The sequence below is a fragment of the Dicentrarchus labrax genome, unplaced genomic scaffold, assembly GCF_905237075.1.
Source record: "Dicentrarchus labrax unplaced genomic scaffold, dlabrax2021, whole genome shotgun sequence".
Lineage (NCBI taxonomy): Eukaryota > Metazoa > Chordata > Actinopteri > Moronidae > Dicentrarchus > Dicentrarchus labrax.
Window position 1 is genome coordinate 10762998 of NW_026136710.1, and position 18977 is coordinate 10781974.

At 41.3% G+C, this 18977-nt stretch overlaps 3 protein-coding genes across 4 annotated transcripts; 2 read left to right on the forward strand and 1 right to left on the reverse strand.

Annotated features, from left to right (window-relative positions):
- The first annotated feature begins 4654 nt into the window (after positions 1-4654).
- Positions 4655-13643, forward strand: ciz1a (cdkn1a interacting zinc finger protein 1a). 2 transcript variants are annotated; one of them, XM_051413159.1, is made up of 16 exons: positions 4655-4800; positions 5295-5570; positions 6355-6482; positions 6642-6874; positions 7721-7838; positions 7966-8053; positions 8317-8426; positions 8565-8644; positions 8778-8987; positions 9084-9214; positions 9356-9449; positions 9580-9693; positions 9813-9962; positions 10139-10217; positions 10343-10464; positions 10694-13643. In XM_051413159.1, exons 2-16 carry the CDS (start codon positions 5398-5400, stop codon positions 11234-11236), a joined length of 2373 nt encoding a protein of 790 aa, XP_051269119.1. In that variant the 5' UTR covers positions 4655-4800; positions 5295-5397; the 3' UTR covers positions 11237-13643. The 2 variants fall into 2 exon arrangements, with proteins under 2 accessions (XP_051269119.1, XP_051269120.1); XM_051413160.1 differs by having other exon boundaries at positions 4662-4824.
- On the reverse strand, positions 13084-15615 carry bbln (bublin coiled coil protein). The gene is made up of 2 exons (XM_051413162.1): positions 15294-15615; positions 13084-14610 (listed from the first exon to the last, which is right to left on the reverse strand). Exons 1-2 carry the CDS (start codon positions 15373-15375, stop codon positions 14372-14374), a joined length of 321 nt encoding a protein of 106 aa, XP_051269122.1. The 5' UTR covers positions 15376-15615; the 3' UTR covers positions 13084-14371.
- Positions 15616-16191: 576 nt separating this feature from the next.
- surf2 (surfeit 2) lies at positions 16192-18546 on the forward strand. Its single transcript, XM_051413161.1, has 6 exons — positions 16192-16360; positions 16561-16712; positions 16882-16985; positions 17491-17676; positions 17874-18007; positions 18154-18546. The coding sequence occupies exons 1-6, from the start codon at positions 16286-16288 to the stop codon at positions 18244-18246; spliced, it is 744 nt and encodes a 247-aa protein (XP_051269121.1). The 5' UTR covers positions 16192-16285; the 3' UTR covers positions 18247-18546.
- The last annotated feature ends 431 nt before the right edge of the window (positions 18547-18977 follow it).

Here is an 18977-nt window from a genome sequence, read left to right on the forward strand (position 1 = left end):
ACTGTAAGAATTTGCTGCTTTTCTTAATTGCAATTATTGAATATCTTTGGATGTTTTTGACTGTTGTGAAACAAATACCTTATATCTGATCGGTTTATTAAAGAAATAATGACAATAATTCTTAGTTGCAGTCTCAAAAGATATTAAACAAAACAATAGAAGAAAGAAGAAAAGAAGACAGGATTAGTCCCAAAAGCAGCCAAATACATCTCAGCTATCAAACAAACTATCTTTTATATTATTACGTTTGGTGGATCTGTGTAATTTTAGTTTAACCTTGCTGCCTTTGCTTTGGAGTTGAGCACTTTAATATTTTACGGCAACAAGGAACCTCTGAGCTGAATTTAAACTGAATGAGACAGAAAAAGGCGAGGAGAGACATCAGTAGACTCTCTCTCCGTAAAGACAAATTATGAAAGCAGGATCAAAAAACATTGAAGGGTGAACAATAAAAGGGAATAGATCAATTTGATTAGTGTCCTCAGGTGTTTTTTTCATGCCATTAGCACAGCATATCTCAACAGCTTGTCTACCACTAAGAGGTTGGCTGTCCTTGTCCCTGAATCACACCTGCCAGGCATGCATCAAAAATCTAATCCACCTGAGAGAAGAGAATCACTCCACTGCCAAAATCTGCAGTGACACTGGCGAACTATCAAGAGCAAAAAATTAAATAACAAAAAAAATTCGTCTTATATAAAGACCAGTGATAATTACTTTCTCAGAAAGATAAAGCACAGTAAACAGCCCATTTCTTTTATGTGTGTGGTGGTGCAGACAGATAACACAAACACAATGGGCCACTAGCAGGAGGAGGATGGGAGGACCTGAGCGACGTCACTGCAGCTGGACTAGCAGAGTGCATACATTAACACGCACAAACGCTGCATGACAGGATGTTACTCTGCAATCTGTTAGCAGACTGCAGCTTTTACTGACACATACAAACAAATCGTTTGACATCTTTATTAAAGGTTGGCTCCACTGAGAGCTAACATTTCCTCTGTAATATTTCAGTGTTTTCCTGCCTCATGTCGTGATCAATCCAAACCACTGGTCCCTCAGTCAGGCAACGTAATTAGGCACAAGCTGTTTCTATGACTACCACTGAGTGAGCGCAGCAAAAACCCGCCCTACTAACGAGCACTGAGAGGTTGTTTTAATAGCACTAATAATTACTGAAAAAACTCTTGTTGTTTTTGCTAACAGATATAAAAACAAGAAATTTAAATAACTTTAAGATCCCGTCAAAGCACTGAAATTATGTTTATAAAATGTCTGATTTCTATAAGTAGAGATATCTGCCTGTATTTAAAATAAAGTACCATACAATGGCTACGAATGGTAGGAACAATACTTTGTTTTATACATTTCAGTGTGTATTTCTTACACTGGAGTTTATTCAGGAGCTGATATGGACTTCAATTCAAAGTCTATTGTGATTAGTTACTACTGCCTATAAAGCATTTTGTGGCTCCAAAGAGAGCTTCACAATATCTGACAAATTGCCTCAAGTGATGTCATTTGAGGCATCGGCTGGAGCTGAAGACCACAAGTTTTGACAAGAAAAATATCTGGAGGTGTGGAGTTACTGTATAAAGAACTGAGCTGAACAAACCTCTGTAGGCCACTGCTCATCTCTGCCTGCAGCTAGACTCACTACCATAACTGAATCATCTGACTGAGCTGTCGGCGGTTCGCGCTGCATTGTGGGTAATGTAAGCATCCTGTTTTGACATTGACAGTATATATATATATAAGGGTTTTGTTGAAGAAGAAGAATGCATAGAATAAAAAAGGCATATTTTATTAACAAAACTAGTATCTTGTGTAGATTTACTGTATCATTCAATAAGGGGGAAACAAGGCATTTACCACTCCACATGTGTGTAGATTACCCTGACATGTAAACAATAGGCATGCCTCACCTACTACCTGTTAAGATTCTCAGGCACTATTTAACTCTGCAGCCAAACAAATAAGAAAAGGAGACTGAAGGTGTCCAGCAGAAGAGATAACAATGTTGAGATGCGTTACAAATAATTAGATTTACATGAGAGTGATGGATCAATTAAACCTCTCAGATCAGTTGCTGCACAGATGGCTCCCTCTCTGTCCGGTGGTATATATTAAATTTTGTCGTGGAATACCCGGGCAGCCTTGCTTGGTGTAGGGGTGGGGGTGAGCTGGCTTGAAGCCACAGTATGCATACAATCTGACCTTGCTCAGGAGGAAATACTGCTGAATCACACACTCTGTCTAGTCTATATAAAGCCACAAAATCTTCAGATCAGGTGAAATACAAGAAAACACGGCTGAACAACAGCGAGCTTGTGACACGCATGTTGTTGCCTGCAGTAAGCTTCACTTACACCATAAGCACTGACAGACAGATGGGTGCTGAGCTTGAAGGGCTCAAAGCTCAGGTGGACTCTCTCTCTCTCTCTCTCTCTCTCTCTCTCTCTCTCTCTCTCTCTGTGTGTGTGTGTGTGTCTCTCTCTTTCTCTGCAAGGTCATACTGCAGCATAACAGATCAGATTTGTTCCTCTTGTATCCTCATCAGCTCTGACAGAAAGAAAAATTGTGCACGTTTGCAAGACTAAATCCTCTCCACACACAGTGAGCATCATTTTGCACCTTTTGCCTGGTCAGGATTAAATAGCCTGACAAAATGGTAGCACTGCCACATAAACAACAACACATCCACCAAGCTGCCTGTAACTGTATCTGCTGTACAGGAAGTCAGCATCCAAACTGACCCTGCGTCTGTGACAAGTGATATAGGATTTATAATGATACACATGCCCAACTTTCTGTCAGTTTGGCACCCAAATTATTAAGTTTAGAAACTTATTTAGCCGTTTTTTTTATGCCACGCATAGCCAGAGGCGGTTTATCATATTAAACATCAAGTAATTTAACAGAAATTTGCTGTTTCGTGAATGCATCATGCAGCAGTTAACAGATAAACTTCACCAGGGATTTATATAGGCTTGGCCTAACAAATTAATCTCCTCGCTTTGGTGTCGTGTCCATGGAAGAAAACAAGGGGGTAAAACTGGTGAAATGTGCAACCATTTGGATCTTAGTGGAGCTTGTGTGCTGGACCTGCATGATAAGGGGGATGGGGACTGGGGGTGCGTAAAGCGTAAAACGAAAGCGACTGCGGCCGCTCGTGTGAGGCACCGGGCCGCACCAGCCTGCAAAAAGCTACTTACTTCCCGACGAAGTTCTCCAGCACCGAGCTCTTTCCCGCACTCTGGCCGCCCACCACGGCGATCTGGGGCAGGTCCAGGTTTGCGTTCTGACCGATGGCAGAGAAGGCATCCTGCATGCGGTTCACCAGAGGAATCAAATCCTCCATTCCCCGGTTCCCCATCTTTGCGATCTGTGCGTCGCACTAGGCAGTCTATCTTCCTTGTCAGAGCAGGGAGGGATTTACTTCTTATTTTTCTCTGCTCGCCACCCTCGCGTTTAGAGGGCGTTTTGGACTGCGCGCACACAACCGGTTCACTTTTTTTCGGCGAGTACCCTCATTGACTGCGCCTCCTCCTCCTCAATGTGTCAGATCCACCTCCGCTAGGAACGCTCTCCACCACCGAGCATGTACACTCCTCTCCACCGAGCACCGCAGGGGGGGGGAGGATGAGGATGATCTCTTATGTTTTTTCTCAGGAGAGATCCGTGCAGTTCTCCAGACGCACCGCTCGGTGGGGACACTGGTCTACTTTCACTGTGTTGCCTGTCAGATTGTGCTGTTTGGTACAGGGATGTCTTTGTTTTTCCATGTCTAATCTTGCTTGAGTGCGTTTAGAGAGGTGTATGTGGGAAATCTGGCATCCAGTTTTTTGATGTTATAGCCCAAACACACCATTTTCTGTGATGCACAGATCTGTCCATGGTGCTGAATCCGTTAGCACCGCGGACAGAGGCCAGGGGGCACTCTACAACTTTTTGTGTATTTGTTTTTATAATACAGTATATCTTTTATCCATGGATTGCGGACCAACACTTTGTTCCGGAGCGACATTTGTTGAAAGCTACTGGATAAAATTGTAAATATATTTTATTTGCGGCCCCCAGAAGATATGATTTTGGTGACTTTTCATGCAGGTCAGCATCCATGTCCAACACTTCTGTTCTTGACAGGTTACCAATAACATATTCAACATGAATTTTAACACAATATACCTTGATCAAATATAGTATATTTGTATTATATATAACGGTATAGTGTTATATATATATAGACTCATCCTATACAATGGACAAACTACAATAATAGTATCATGACATGTACTATGCAGGATGAAATATGTATGACATGTACTGTGTATAATGCAGTCGCATTATTGTAAAGTTCTTGTTAAACGTAAATGAATGTATATTTTTGTATCTAATAGCCACTGCAGGTTGGTTTAACAATGATGTCCCAATTAATTATTTAGGGATAGGGTTAGTATAGTAGTAAGTGTAAAATGTAAATTAAAGAGCCCTAACAATTCAAACTCATTAAATCATTAAATCTACAAGTGGGATTCGGTCTGTGAAATAAACACTGGCAGGTTTAATTAAAAACACTACATTATCTTTATTTATTATGCAGACACATGAAGCATTATCAGCTCTCCAGACAACCACCAGGGGGCGACAGGCTGCACTCAGACTGTGGACCCTGTTTTGGGGGGTTTTCTGCTTTGTGCAAGTTGCACCGGGACTGAGAGCGAGTACTTCAGCACATAACTGTGCTGGGATTGTTATCGGATAATCAGCAACCATCTCTGCTTTCCCTTTGGAGAAGTAAGTCCTAACAACCGTAGGAAGGTAAACAAAAATAAAAAAAATGTAGAAAGGAGTACGGCGAGGAGGCGCAGCTGGTTTATCTGCGAGTTAGCTATGCTACTTCAATGCTATGCTAAGCTACCTTGTTGTGTTTAGTTACTGAGCGGTGGCTAATGTAGCTTCGTTCATTTCATGGCAGGTGTAACGGGGGTTAGCTTCTTCATTTATTGACACAGTATTTCTACTTTGTGTTAGTTTCCGAACAACGTTAACACCCCCTTCCCTAAAACAAGCGGTTAGCACGCGGCTCTCCTCACAAAGTTAGCTACTTAAAACAAAGTAAACAAAAAGTAAATTATGGTTAGCTCGCTTGCTAACACTAGCTAGTTGTCATCATGAAATACGAGAAGCGACCTGTTGTCTCAGGACGTGCGCACTGTTATTGAATGAGTCGCTCTGACCACAGGAGCAAATAATCATACAAAGCTTTTTCTTTTCCTCCTCCGACCCAGAGACATTTTTTTTTTATTTTATTTTAACGGGTTTCCAAACATTGGCCCCCTCTCAACCGCGGGTCTGTCAACTCACAGCAGCGGAGGAAATAAAAAGCCCGTAATGTTCAACCCACACATCCATCAACAGCAGCAGCAGCAGCAACAACAGCAGCAGCAGTTTCACCAGCACCTGCGGCAGCTACAGCAACTTTTCCAGCAGCAGCCTCCTCCTCCTCCTCCGCCGCAGCCGCCTCCGGGGCATCATGTCCCCCATCACCACCACCAGACACCGCGGTAAGACCGTTAACTCTAGACCGGGGATTAGGCAAGGCCCTCTGGATGAGCTGTGTGGCTGAAGCTGCCACAACACATGCCAGGGTTAGATGGAAATAATGGGTGTGCAGTCATTATTAATTGAAATGGAATAACAGCTTGTACATCTTGGCTGTGCGTTAGTCCATTAGTAATTATTTTATCTTTTAAGATAAACCTATGACCTAGAACCTGTAATTATATGGTAATATTTATGTCTGTCCCATTCTAGCAGCACTGGTATATCTTATACAAAGTTTTTACTACATCGTTTTTGTGGATCAGATACTTATTCTGTTGTCAAATATATTTATATTAATAGTTGGACTATTGACATGCTCTGTTATCTAGTCTGCTCAAAGGTAGTGTTGATAAACTGCAGATTAAATATAAAACAATGTCGCAAGATTACTGGCCCCAGACCAAAAGGTATGACCACATCACCTCTGCTGGCCACCAATCCAAACAAAGTTTGATCATAATTTCGCCACTCCTAGCTTTTGTTACTCTATCTTTAATCGGCATAAAAAAACTCAGGATGCAGGTCTTGTATTTATTCTTAGGAATAACATTTACCCTGTAAGATAGCAAGGTTTTTACAAATCGTATTCATTTGATTTAGCATCTTATTGTCAGAAGACAAGCATAGATTCATCAAGAAAAATAACATGGACAGCTTGTGATTTCATATGAAGAGAACGAGTGTGTGCAGATGTCCATGTCAAGATACAGCATGTTTATTTCCTTTTATTTATTTGTTGCCCAGAGCCATTGGCGTTTCTCCCCAGACAGCTCCTCCTCCCAGGATGGTCAACCTGTGCCAGGCAACCCAGACTACCATCATCGCCCCCAATCCCATGCTGCAGGGGGCCCTACTGATGCAGCAGATGCAGGGTACAGTTTCGATTATTGTGTAAAGACAGCAGCATTTAGAATAAGAAAAAAGAGCAGTGGAATTTTCTTTTGACATTTTCACAGATCATGTGTTTTAAAAGCATTAAATAAGTCATTTACAAGGGGTTATAATTGGCTTTTTTTGTCCCTTTTATCCAGGTAACATGCGAAACTTTGGGATGGGTGGACAGCAGTTCCGTCAGTTCTTCACAGCTGGGGCCAGGTCCTCTCTGCTCGGGCCGGTTCCCATGGGGATGGCCATCAAGACCCCCATGATGGGCTTCCCAGCTGCTCGACAGTTCCACCCGCATGCTCGCTACTACAACAACAACAACACAGCCTCTTCCTCCTCCTCCTCCTCCTCCTCCTCCTTCTCTTCCACCACTACCACAGTAATTACAGCACCATACGTTATTATGACTATAATCACTCTGTAGGTTTGCAGTCCAGCTAACGCACTCCACTAGGGTTCTGTGATTGACAAATACATCAATGTTTGACAATAGACTCAATCAGAGGCAGTGGAAATGTTCTCGCTGTGGTGGAAGGTAATTTAATTGTAGCCCACTCAAATCAAAATCAGGGTTTCCAAATGTAAATGGAGCAAGCGTCAAATCATTAGTTAAGATTGCAACGTACAGAACAGATCACTAAAAGGAAACATGACCTTTTTGTGTTTTGATGGTGGCTTTTGGTTGAATATAGAGAATGTATGAGCTGAAATGAGTTAATAGACACACTGAAGTCATGTTTTAGGCAAAAGTCCATTGGTTACTGGTTCTCATGTGTGGGTATTGGGCTAATTTGGAACCAAACAAGCTATTTAAACATGTCGAATTGAGGTGTGGGGAAATTGCGATGAGCATATTCACAATGTTCTGACCCTCTATTGACTCACCAAGGAAGTAAACATCAGATAAATCAATAATATAAATTATTCTTAGTTGTAGTTCTACTTGATAGCAGGATGAATTCTTTGTTGGTTTTGGTCTTCGGGCAGACCTATTTATCAAATGATTTTATCCTCTCTAATTAAATAAACAAAATTTAGGAGCTAAACAGATTTTTATTGCTTTTAGATGAACATCCACAATCTTTTGTTTATGTTTCTTAGCTACATTATTTCAGATTTGGATGTATAGCTTTGTCAGTTGAGTACTGTGCTTCATGCTAACTTAATTAAACAGGCAAGGCCTCTTCATATAGACCATATTTGTACTCTTGTTTTCTCTGTATAGGATGCTGCAGCTCGCCAGCCAGACAGGAAGAGGGACAGCGAGCAGATGGCAGCGGGGAGCACAGACGACCAACCAGCAGCAAGCAGTACCAATGAAGTCACTGACGATACTGAAACAGGTAGAGCTGCAATACAACCAGCTTGTTACAGCATATAGTGTTGAATGTCATATGTGACTTTGAGCTTGTGTAGAAATGAAGGTTATTGGTGAACATTTGTTAGTACCTGATGTTTTCCTACCTACAGATGGCGCCGTGGGAGGAGTGGATGGTCCCACACACCCCCCTGAGGAGCAACTTGACGAACCTGTCGTTAAGAAGCAGAGGATAGAGGGGTAGGGCAAACATTTTTTTATTGTTTTAAATGTAGTAAATCTTGACCTTACATCACATCCTCAGGTTTTAATGTTTTATCCTGTTTTACAAATTAGGGAAGACAAAATTTAAGATAATAGAGGTTTGCTGACTTTGTTACTTGAAACTCATGAATTAAGGAAGCAGAGGGGTAACCTTGTTAAACAGAAATGCCCCCTCAGTTACTAAACCTCAACATTTACATGTTTTTCCTTCTTGTGCTCTTTTTCATTTTTTTTCTCAGGTCAGAGGAGCCCAAAGAGCATTGTGTTGTTGAGACTGTCACTATTGCAGATACAGATGGAGAAGTTGTTTCTTTGTGTAACAGCAACACAGAGGACAGCCAGACTGAAGGTAAAACCAGCAGAAATGTAGAGCAGATGTTTGAAACAGTTCACACATTATGCATTAATGTCATCTAAATGTACTGCAGTTCAGGTCTGTAGAGATGAAAACTTACTGTCTTTCTTTTGGCCTCCGATATTTCCTCAGACTGCATCATTCTGGAGGAAGGAGGCTCCACAGGGGCATCGGATGTTGTTGAGGCGCTGGAGGAGAGCAGAGCTGCAGAGGTGAGCAGAGCAAACACTAAATGATGATAGATGATTTTGAAGTAACTAGGCTGAAAGCTGATCAGTATTTGTCAGCCTCAGTCAAATTCATGCATGACACTGGGTTTAGATGTGGTGTGCGACCTCTCTGCAGGTGCACAGCTGTTCGTCAGCCCCGTCCCCATCAGGCAGGCTGAGTGAAGATGACCAGCAGGTTAATTTACCCCTGGAGGAGATGCCACAGGGCAAAGATGCGCCTTTGGCTTCACCAGACGACCAGGAGGAAGGAGAGGAGGAGGGTGTAGCAGAGGGAGCCAACAAGTTCTACTGCTACCTCTGCAGCATAACCTGCCACAACCAGCAAGTAGGTTGAACGTATACACACACACACACACACCAACATACGCAGGCCACAGTGGAAAGTGCAGGGGTTTAGTTTAACTATTCTCCTCTATTGCAGAACTTCAGGAGTCATATGAACAGTGTCTCCCACCAGCAGAGGATGATGGAGATCCAGCACATGAGCAACGCATGCTTGGTCACCCTGCTGCCACGAGTGCATGAGTCTCTACAGGGAGCAAACAAAGACGGGTCAGTTAACACGCACTTGGCGTCAATTAAGTGAAATTCATACCTTCTGGCCATTCATTTTGAGTTTAACATAGGGGGAGCTTTTGAACACATAAAATGATCCTTATGAGTCTTGAATAATGCTGTCTGTGTTCTCTGCAGAGACAAGAAAGAAGATGCGAAGCATTGGTGTGCCACCTGTCACACCCACTTCACCAGCAGCATCACGGACCACCGTCGCACAGAGGAGCACAAAGTAATTTGCTGCTCACTTTATAGATAAGCACATTTAAATGCTGAGTTCAAGAAGTTTTTTAAATGGTTTGCAACAGCTTTTCTGGTTGCTTTACATGAGAGTAATCAGTACTCCCTCAATCTCTCGTCAGCTTGCCAGTAGGACAGCCATCTCCTCCTGCACAATCTGCAAGAAACACTTCAGGACCTCCCAGATTTTTGTGGAGCACTTGCAGTCCCAGGAGCACAGACTGAAAGTGGAGAAGGTATCTGTCTGTGTTTATATTCCTGATTTAGATTTAGATTAAACAACAATCAAGTGGGTTTTTTTTCCATAAACAAAGATGAAATTAAATATTTGTGCTTGTTGTCCACTGTTTACAAGCTCCAGGAAAAGGAGGGCTGTGAGGTTTTAGGCAAGTTGACTGCCATGGACACTGACGGCTTCTCATTGGAAGAGGTGGAGGGCAATGAGGTGGAGGAGAGAGGGGAAAGAGAGACGAGTGAGGAAGACCACGAATGCTTTGAGAAACAGGTGATTTGCATATCATTTGTGCATGGTTTTAATTCCCTCCAAAGAGGCAATTGACAAAATGTATATTTAAGTCAGTAAGTAAATATCACTTAGAGATTTTCCCTTTGAAAACATCTCATAGTTGGTGCATTTGTTATACTATAGTTGTTTACTGTGTTACTGCTGACCTGGTACAGGATGGCTGGTCCTCTCTTAACGAGGTGACTCTAAAGGACATGGCCAGCGATGAGCAGTATGACCCTGACACAGTCTATGGTGAGTAACAACTAACTCCTTATTCTTCATCATTTTGTTGTTTTCCTGCTTGTTCTTGTTGTTTGGATTTACAGATGACGTTCAATATCACATTTGAGTTTATTCTTGGATTTCTTCTACTGCAGGGTCCAGTTTTTTTGTTCCAGTAGCAGGATTTATCTGCAGACTGTGCAACAAATTTTACCACTTTGAATCATCTGCTCTTCACACCCACTGCAAATCACTGAAGCACTTTGAGAACCTCAAGGTTGGTTTTTTTTTAGGACTTCACTTACATTGTTTCCACTACTAAATAGGCACGTAGATGGCTAACTATGTTAAGTAAACTATATTATTAAAGTTTTTTGTAATTTAACTTTAAGAGGTGTATGTATTTTGTTTTATTGATTGTATAACCTCAGTCTCAATCCAAACATGAGTAAGCTCTTGATGGAATTTCCACACATTTGCAATATTTTTATGCTTTCTCTTCTCAGAGGTACAGAGAGTTGCGGAGTCAAAAGGGTGAAGGTGTTGCATCTTCCGGAGAATCTCTCCAAGCTGCAGACAGCCTCAGCCCAACACAAACCAACACGGACTGTTCGGATGAAAATTCCCACTCAGACAACACTGGTTTAGTGACAGACGTAAAGACCATGCAACCTACCATTACGCTCACCCGACTGAACATGCAGACAGAAAACCAGCAAGAGGAGGAACAAGCAGAACCCGAGCCAAGCTCACAGGACTTCACCACCACCTCAGCGACCAGCACTGGCAGCACAGACCAAGACCTCCACTGCAAGGAAGAAGAGACCACATCCCAGGCCTCTGAAGTTCAGGAGAGTCCTGCTGAGCTGCCTGCTGGCAGCAGAGAGGAGCCTGGCTCAGAGGTAGCAGCTACTGCTGAGGATGCTAATAAAAGGGAGGAGGAGGAGGAGGAGAAGGAAGCTCCTGCTGTCCCAGGAAAAAAGAGCGGCACAGGGAAGGGAAAAACCACATCGAAACGCAGGTCAGGGAGGGCCACAAACAGACGCTGAGTCTAAGAGTAAACCTTAGAAAAGGATGTGTCGGTATGTGAAGAGGTGCTTTCATGAAACAGAGACCAAGAAGTGAACAGCCCTGCCTCTCTCTGTGTTGGAAAGTTTGAATTAAACACACACCAACAAATAGGAAGACGGAATGATGGTAAATTGTGGTGGAACATGACTTCATATATGAATTGTTCTCCCAGGGTGGGAGGTTAACACCTGACAGCGATCAAATACAGGTTGAATCCGTGAATCCCAGTTAGAGAATGTAGACGTTCGATTACAGCAACGAAATAATAAGAAATTACAAAGTATGTGCACCAAGCTTCGGTATTTACAAATCTGTAAAAACTGCATTTATGTTGAGTTATAAATACTATTTTTTTTAAGTAAGGAGAGGCTCCTTTTATTGGTTAGCCAATGTGTCCCAATTCTATACTACATACTAAAATATAATCCAAGCAGATTCTGAGTAAAGTGACAAAATAAATCTGCCACAGTGCAAAAAGGAAATGGAGGAGCTGCTCACGGCTGCAGACATCAAAACAAATTGTGGATAAAAACAAAATGGTCCCCAGAGGAAGTGTCCTTCTGACTTTAGTGTGGTTTACATTTGTGTCCCCGTCAGGATTAATTTAAATGACTCCCTTACCTTTCCACTGATGACATTCCCATTAGCGTCCGCTTAACTTTGTGTTTAGTGCTTTTGTTAGCACACCAAACTAAGATGGAGGACATGGTAAGACGTTATACCTGTTTAACATCAGCATGTTAACGTTGTCATTGTGAGCATGTTAGCAGGTTGAATTAGAATCTAGCTTAAAGTACTCCAGTGCCAAAGTACAACCTCTTGGAGCCGCAGGCTGTATACAAGTAGAAAGAATCGGGACACACTGATTTAAAATCATAAATGCTGAGTGTAAATTTAAGTTCTCCACCCCCCCCAAGTTCTATTCTTAAGTATTACAAAGAGTGTAATTGATTTTGACTTCTAAACAAACAGTGACCAAGGTTTTTAAAATGTAGCTGGGTTTAAGAAAAGAAGGTGACTGGTAGATTTTACATCCACTTGTCTCTGAGGCTGCCTCACCAGAAAAGTTAATTTCCCACCCTGCTGTCTGCATGGATCAGGAGGTTGATGAGGGCAGACTGTCAGCTTTTGCTAATTCTCCAGCTAGCTGGGATGAATGACATTTTCAACATTGCTAACCACGTAGAACACGCTTTTAGCAACCTGAAATGTAGACTGTAACCAAATTAAGTGTTTGAGCAGGTGATAAGTTTTGTTTAAAAAGTATTAAAATGGTAGTTTGGCTTGAGTGTTGAGAAATGCTGAATCTTGAGTCTGATCATAGCCTTGTTCAGGGCATTTTATCATCCCTTTTTCTTTTTTTTGAGACATTTTGGGTTCAAGTTAATGTCGTGTTCGGGGAAAAAAAAGTTCTGTGGCCTTTTCACTTCAGTAAATGAGAATTTTAGGGGGATATAATGAAGAGTTAAAAAAATCCCAGCAAAATCTGTAGGAGCTGAGTGTAGTAGTGAACACCTGTCAACATGTTTAAAAACCTTTTTACGTCAACACACAGTCATATGGAAAAGAAACCCTCGTAGTTTTGAAATGTTAAAGGGGCTCTAAAATGAGAATCTTTCAGTAACGGAAGACAGGTGTTTCCCCTAGGACGCTTCACAACAACAAAAAGGCTGCACTGTCTGCAATTTTCTTATTTTGAAATATGAAAGCTTGTCAGTCAAGGCAGGTTAATGCTGCTAGAAGGGTTTTCAAAACTTGAATAGAATCGCTCATATTGGAGCAGATTGACAGATGGAATCATATTTAATAGGAGGGAAACAAAACATGAAGTTGTCTGTAGGTATTTAATGTAGCAAACTATCCTTACACACTCTGATTTTAAGCACCGGTAACATACAGCCGATTATCTCAGTTACAGGTTACACATGTTTAATTTTGGTTCTAGCATTTCAGCAGTAAATAAGGATGTTTCTTCTGTTCTTCATGACTAGTGTGCTGCTCTGGAAACATTTCATCCTCCATATTAGAGAAGGATATTTTAAACCACAAAAGACCGACTGACTGACACATGTAGCAACTCTTGTAGTCACGGTGGTGACAGTCACATGATTAACACATCATTTTCTGTCTGAAGGAACAAGAATTGATGGAAACTGTACTTTTTTCGATTGGAGACAGAAGGGAGCAGGAGGGAGAAAGAGACATGTACAGTATAATTTCAAACAAAGCTGTATGTTTCTTATTGTATTTTTATTCAGCTACTGACAAATTGAGATGAACAAATAGGTAATGTTTTCTAACTGCTGGAAGTTTAATGTATTTTTGGATGTTTGTTTTCTGTTGGGGGGGGGTCATTTTAATTTATATTAAAATGTCTTGACAATTCCCGCTCTTTGTTGACATTACTTTTTTTACGCTGAGCACCTAAACATATACATGAATACAAAAACACTTTACAGACTGCGTCACTCATCCTAAACAGGTTAATGGTATTGAACAGGACAGCACGGTGTAGAGTTACAGTCATGCTGCAGATCAAACATTTTAATACACGGGTAGACATCTGGAATGTTGCATATTTACTTTTTTTGGAATAATATTAAGACTGTACAGCTATTACACAGCTGAATGTGAACTCTACATGGATCAACACACTGCGCTGATGTTCTACTGTGACCCCTGTTCGGCCATGAGAGCAAATTCTGAAGATCATGGGAGAGAGCCTGGAGTGGTGTTCAACTGAATATCAGCATGTTACACAGTGCTGGATTAATATTAACAAGATCTTGCCTCCTGGTTAATGTAGAAGTTAAATCAAACAACTGATTGAAACATGATCTCGCAGTTTGAGCTCAGGAACCAAACATCAGCACCCACAGTTCAACAGAGGAGGAAAAAAGAGACTGATTTCAGTGATAGATGGAGGAGAAGCAATCACACATCTGCTGATGGGGGTTTAAATTCACAGAAGAGTCCAACAGGCATAAACGATGCAGATCAATGGTCACTAGTCCAACAGACAGGATAGGAGTTGAGTCAGTTTAAATGTAATAATTATTTCTAGCCCTGCATTTTGCTGAACTCAATCCCCCTCATCTACCCACTCTTGTCGCTCATTTCCCAGCACCACTGTCCTCGCTCAGGTCTTCGTTGCTGGGTGAGGAGGAGTCCCCGTCTGCAGGACAGTCCTCCGGGGTCGGGGGGCCGACCAGTTGGGCCCTGAACTCCAGCCGGGCTTGCCGATTTGACTCCATTAGTTCGTGCAGTTTGCCATTAAGTGAATCGTTCCGTTCTTCCAGGTCATCGAGATAGGAGTTGATCTGATCTAGCATGGAGTTGATGGCTTCATACTCTGTGGACACACAACAGAGACATTAGTCCTTTCTATCAGCAAAGTCAAGAGCTTCTATCACAGAGTAAAGAGTCTTTGGTCTGTAAAAAAAAGCTGATTCATTTATATCTTTATATCCCTGATACACCCCCATTCATTTGGACAAAATTACCCATTTATGACTTCATATAAACATCTGTAACTGTATAATTTAATGTATAAACCAGCACAGACAGACAGACAATACATCACATTTGACAGTTGTATCAAACATGGGAAATCTCAGGAAATAAACAACATATGTGGACTTGACTTTTAAAGCTGTTAACATCATATACCAGAAACCTGTTGGTATACCAGTGTATTTCTAACTCATTTCCACAGTACTGAGCAGATTTAATTTGAGGATTTCAAGCTGAATGCACAATTGCTGTCAACTGGAGTACCTACAGTGATATTACCGGGGGCAGATAGGGGTCCAACATTAAAATAAACTTGCTTGGATGTAACATCTCAATCATAAATCCCTCCATCCAACTGAGCTAATTCAAATTCAGGTTCATCTGTCATCAAGTCCAGATGTAATGCTCTGCTTTAACTTCGTAGATTTAGACTTTACTGACCATCAATCCCTGGAATAACACTCATTAACCAGTTGCTGCAATAACGCTACTAGCATGGATTACAATGAGTGAACACATTACCTTCTTCATCGCCGAAATCATCGTCGTCGTTGATAATACCATCGTCAATCGAGATGTTTGGATCTCCATTTGGTCCGGACATTATTAAATATTCACAATGTTACTTAATTACAAAAAAAATAAGCCAGCTATTAGCATTAGCAAACGAACCAGCTCAAATTCAGTTAAATGAACAATTAAATGTCTACTTTAACTTTATTTTAAGACGGTTTGAATAATAATCAGGAGGAAATGAAGCCTTTGGTTGTATAAAGGAGAACTAGTGAAGAAGCGCTAGTTTGACATCTGCTGTCATTGCGTTTGTTTACTGAACCGATGAATTGTGGGAGAAATGTGGGCGGAGTTTTATGTTCTCAGCAAAGGTTGTTTTAGTCCAAAGTAAGAGCACTCACTCTGTACAGATAAAACGACGCGTGGCTAAACGAACAAATCATAAATCCTAAACTGCAGAAAATATATAAAGCGGTTTTTTTGTTTGTTTTTTTGCGTAACTATGACTAGTGTCCGTTTTCAAGCAAGGTAAAGTTTTCCATTTAAAACTTCTCCCGTATTTGTCGCTACACGTTTGGTTTCCAGAAATACGATCAGAGTGGGGCCTCTTTTATTTTCCTGCTCTCTGACTCCGAGCTGTCAGTCAGCTGACTGAACCCGCCTGACTTAAGCTAATTATTCTATAATTATATCGTTTATTTTTGTGCTGTGGCAGAATGATTTGAGTCACTTGAACTTATTCTGTTTATCGACACAATTTCTACATAATAAAATACACTGAGTAGTATGTTTGGAGTTTTTTAATTAATGTTTACGGGGCCTTGTTTGCGTCAGTTTGCCTGCTAGCATCTGAGCTGACCTTCCTCACTTTGACCAGTAGATGGCGCCAATATATCGTCCAACAGAGTCTGCGCGGTCGACCCACGTGTAGACATTTCCTGTAAGGGGGTGGCCTGATCAACACACTGCAAGATCTGTTCTGATGTGTTTGTTTTAAAGCTATGGACGAATTACCAGCGGACCTCAGAGCTTTTCTTCTGAACCACCCCTTCCTTCAGCTTACAGATGACAAAAAGGTTAGCGAGTAAAACACATTGCACGAAACACACTGTCCGTACAATGTGATGCTAGCCGTATTGCTAATGTGCCTCATGAGCCATGCACTGTGGAGTGTTGTGATGGTTACGTGTGTTAGTTGTTTTTTTTTTTGCAGCACCAGGCTAAATGTACACGAGTAACGCCACTAAATGAACCGCTGCTAATTTGTTGTTTTCAGGTCAAATGCACTCTGAATGGCCATGAGTTTCCATGCAACCTGGCGGAGCTGCAGAAGTTCACTCAGGGGAAGAAATATGAGAAACTGAGTGCAGCTGCAGAGTTCAACTACACCCAGTACGAACCACACATTGTGCCAAGCACGAAACAACCGTAAGGAGACTCTTACTCATAGCTTGCAGCACCAACACCTTCCTTATCTTACATGCTGTTAAAAATGACAGGAAATGCTACAAGTTCTTACTCAGAAATAGACTGAACTGGTGAATCTAATCTGCATTTTGTGTGTTTTCTGATGCACCCTGTCTCTCCTGATTTCTAGCAATCAGCTTTTCTGTAAGCTGACCCTCAGACACCTGAACCGGCAGCCACATCACGTCCTAAGACATGTTACTGGAAAACGCTTCAAGAAAGCCCTCTCTAAATGTCAGTGCATTACCATCTATCTCCATGCACGGCACTTTTTAAAAGTCTTTTTAACTTTTATAGGTCATTAACTAGTGGGTATAGTATGCCTTCTGCACAGTGGGGATGTTGTATAACCCAATTCATGTAGACTTGGTGTTATACTCACTATTCAGGAAGGAAACCAAAGTTATCTGGTGCATCTGTTGATAAAAATGTGTTTTTGTGGTGTCACTTTTAAACACATTTTAAGGTGTGTTTGTGTGCAGAATGCAGTTAATTAGAAAAACCAGAATGGTGTTCAATTTTAATTTTATCCCCACCATCGTTCACAATATTCTCGTAAAGTTTTGATTTCATACAGATGGAATAACTATTTCATATTCGCACTGTAGTATTGCTTCAGTTCTTATCGGTGTTGCTAATGTACCTTGAGCCTTTTACAACTGCTCGATATTATTACTAACTTTGCTCAGTAGTGACACATTCAAAACTGAATAAGACGTCTATCTCGTTCCTGCTCTAGATGAAGAGTGTGTGCAGCAAGGGATTGAATTCACTCCAGCCAGACTCAAACAGAAAAGGCCCAGAGACACCGGAGAGGAGGTCAAACGGGGGAGGTCTACAAAACATGGCAACAGCTCATGGGAACCCTCATCCAGTGACGAGGATCACAGTGACTCAGAAGACAGCATGAGTGACCTCTACCCTTGTCAGTACACACTGTAGACATTACTGTCAGCTTTTATTATGATTGTTATGTCCAACAGTGTGTCAGTGAGGTCCAAGAGTTTGCAGGATTTCATTCGAAGGAAAAAAGTAGTGAATTTATTGTTTAACAAACCAACAGTTTATCAGAAGAGTGGCATTTTTTCCTTTGCTGTAACACTGTGTCATATGTTCCCACAGCCTCTGTATTCACTTTAAAAACCCCAGCAGAAGAAAATATGGAGGGTGAGAAGAAGGAGGAGGATGATGACTTCCAAACAGATGAAGAGGAGGAAATGGAGGTGGATAAGCAGATGTTGCAGAAACGCAAGAAGGTCTGTCAATATATGAAATTACATGTTTTTCTGGGTGTGTTTGTAATCCAGTGTATCAATGGGATTAGCTGGCACTGTAATGACGTTTTGCTGTGTAGGAGTTTTCCCCTGACAGACATTAATGTTGTCATATTTATGTCTTTCAGGTCCAGGGCGGGTCTGGTTTTCAGAAGAAAATCCGAAATAACCACTGGAAATCAGGACGTAAGAAACGTGGAAAAGTGCCAAGTGAAAAATAATAAGAACCAACATATGTAGTATTTTTATACCTGCTAATTTGTCAAGGCTCAACACTGCACTTCCAGTTTGGAGTAGTACTGCTGTGTCTGAACCAGCCTTTGTATGAGTGAACATCCATTAGACTTTTCATATTTTCTGCGTATGAAATATTGTCTGATTTCCGAGATGTGATGTTCCAACATGACAGAGAAAATGTGTTAGTGGCAGTAAACGCATCATGTTGACTGGATAAGTTGTATTTTTCTGGTTTGCAACCGAGTGTGCAAGTATAAAATACAACAAAGTTTTGGATTTACAAACATTGTCTAAGTGTTTTTGTTCTTACTATCATAGCCTGATTGAAATTGGACTGAAATGGATCAAAAGAAGCAGAGACCTTTACAGACACCAACTATCACGCCGTAAGCCTGACATCTATTGCACAGTATCTTAAACCTATCTTTGTTCCTCTTTGATAAGCAGAAGGCGTGTAGACATTTCTCACACAGAAGACTATAAGACTATATAAGAAGTAGTAGCATGAAAAATAACCACCTTACTTAGCAGGCAATTGGGGATGTCACCGGCAAACAGTTTTTCTTACGACCGTCGAGAAACTTTGACGCTGCCAATAAAAGTTCTTCCTACGTCGCAATAAACTGATTTTGTCTGCAAAAAAACATCCAAGTCAAGAACTATCAAAACTTTGCATTCAAATTAGTCTCTGCAACAAGTTATGGCTGACTTATTG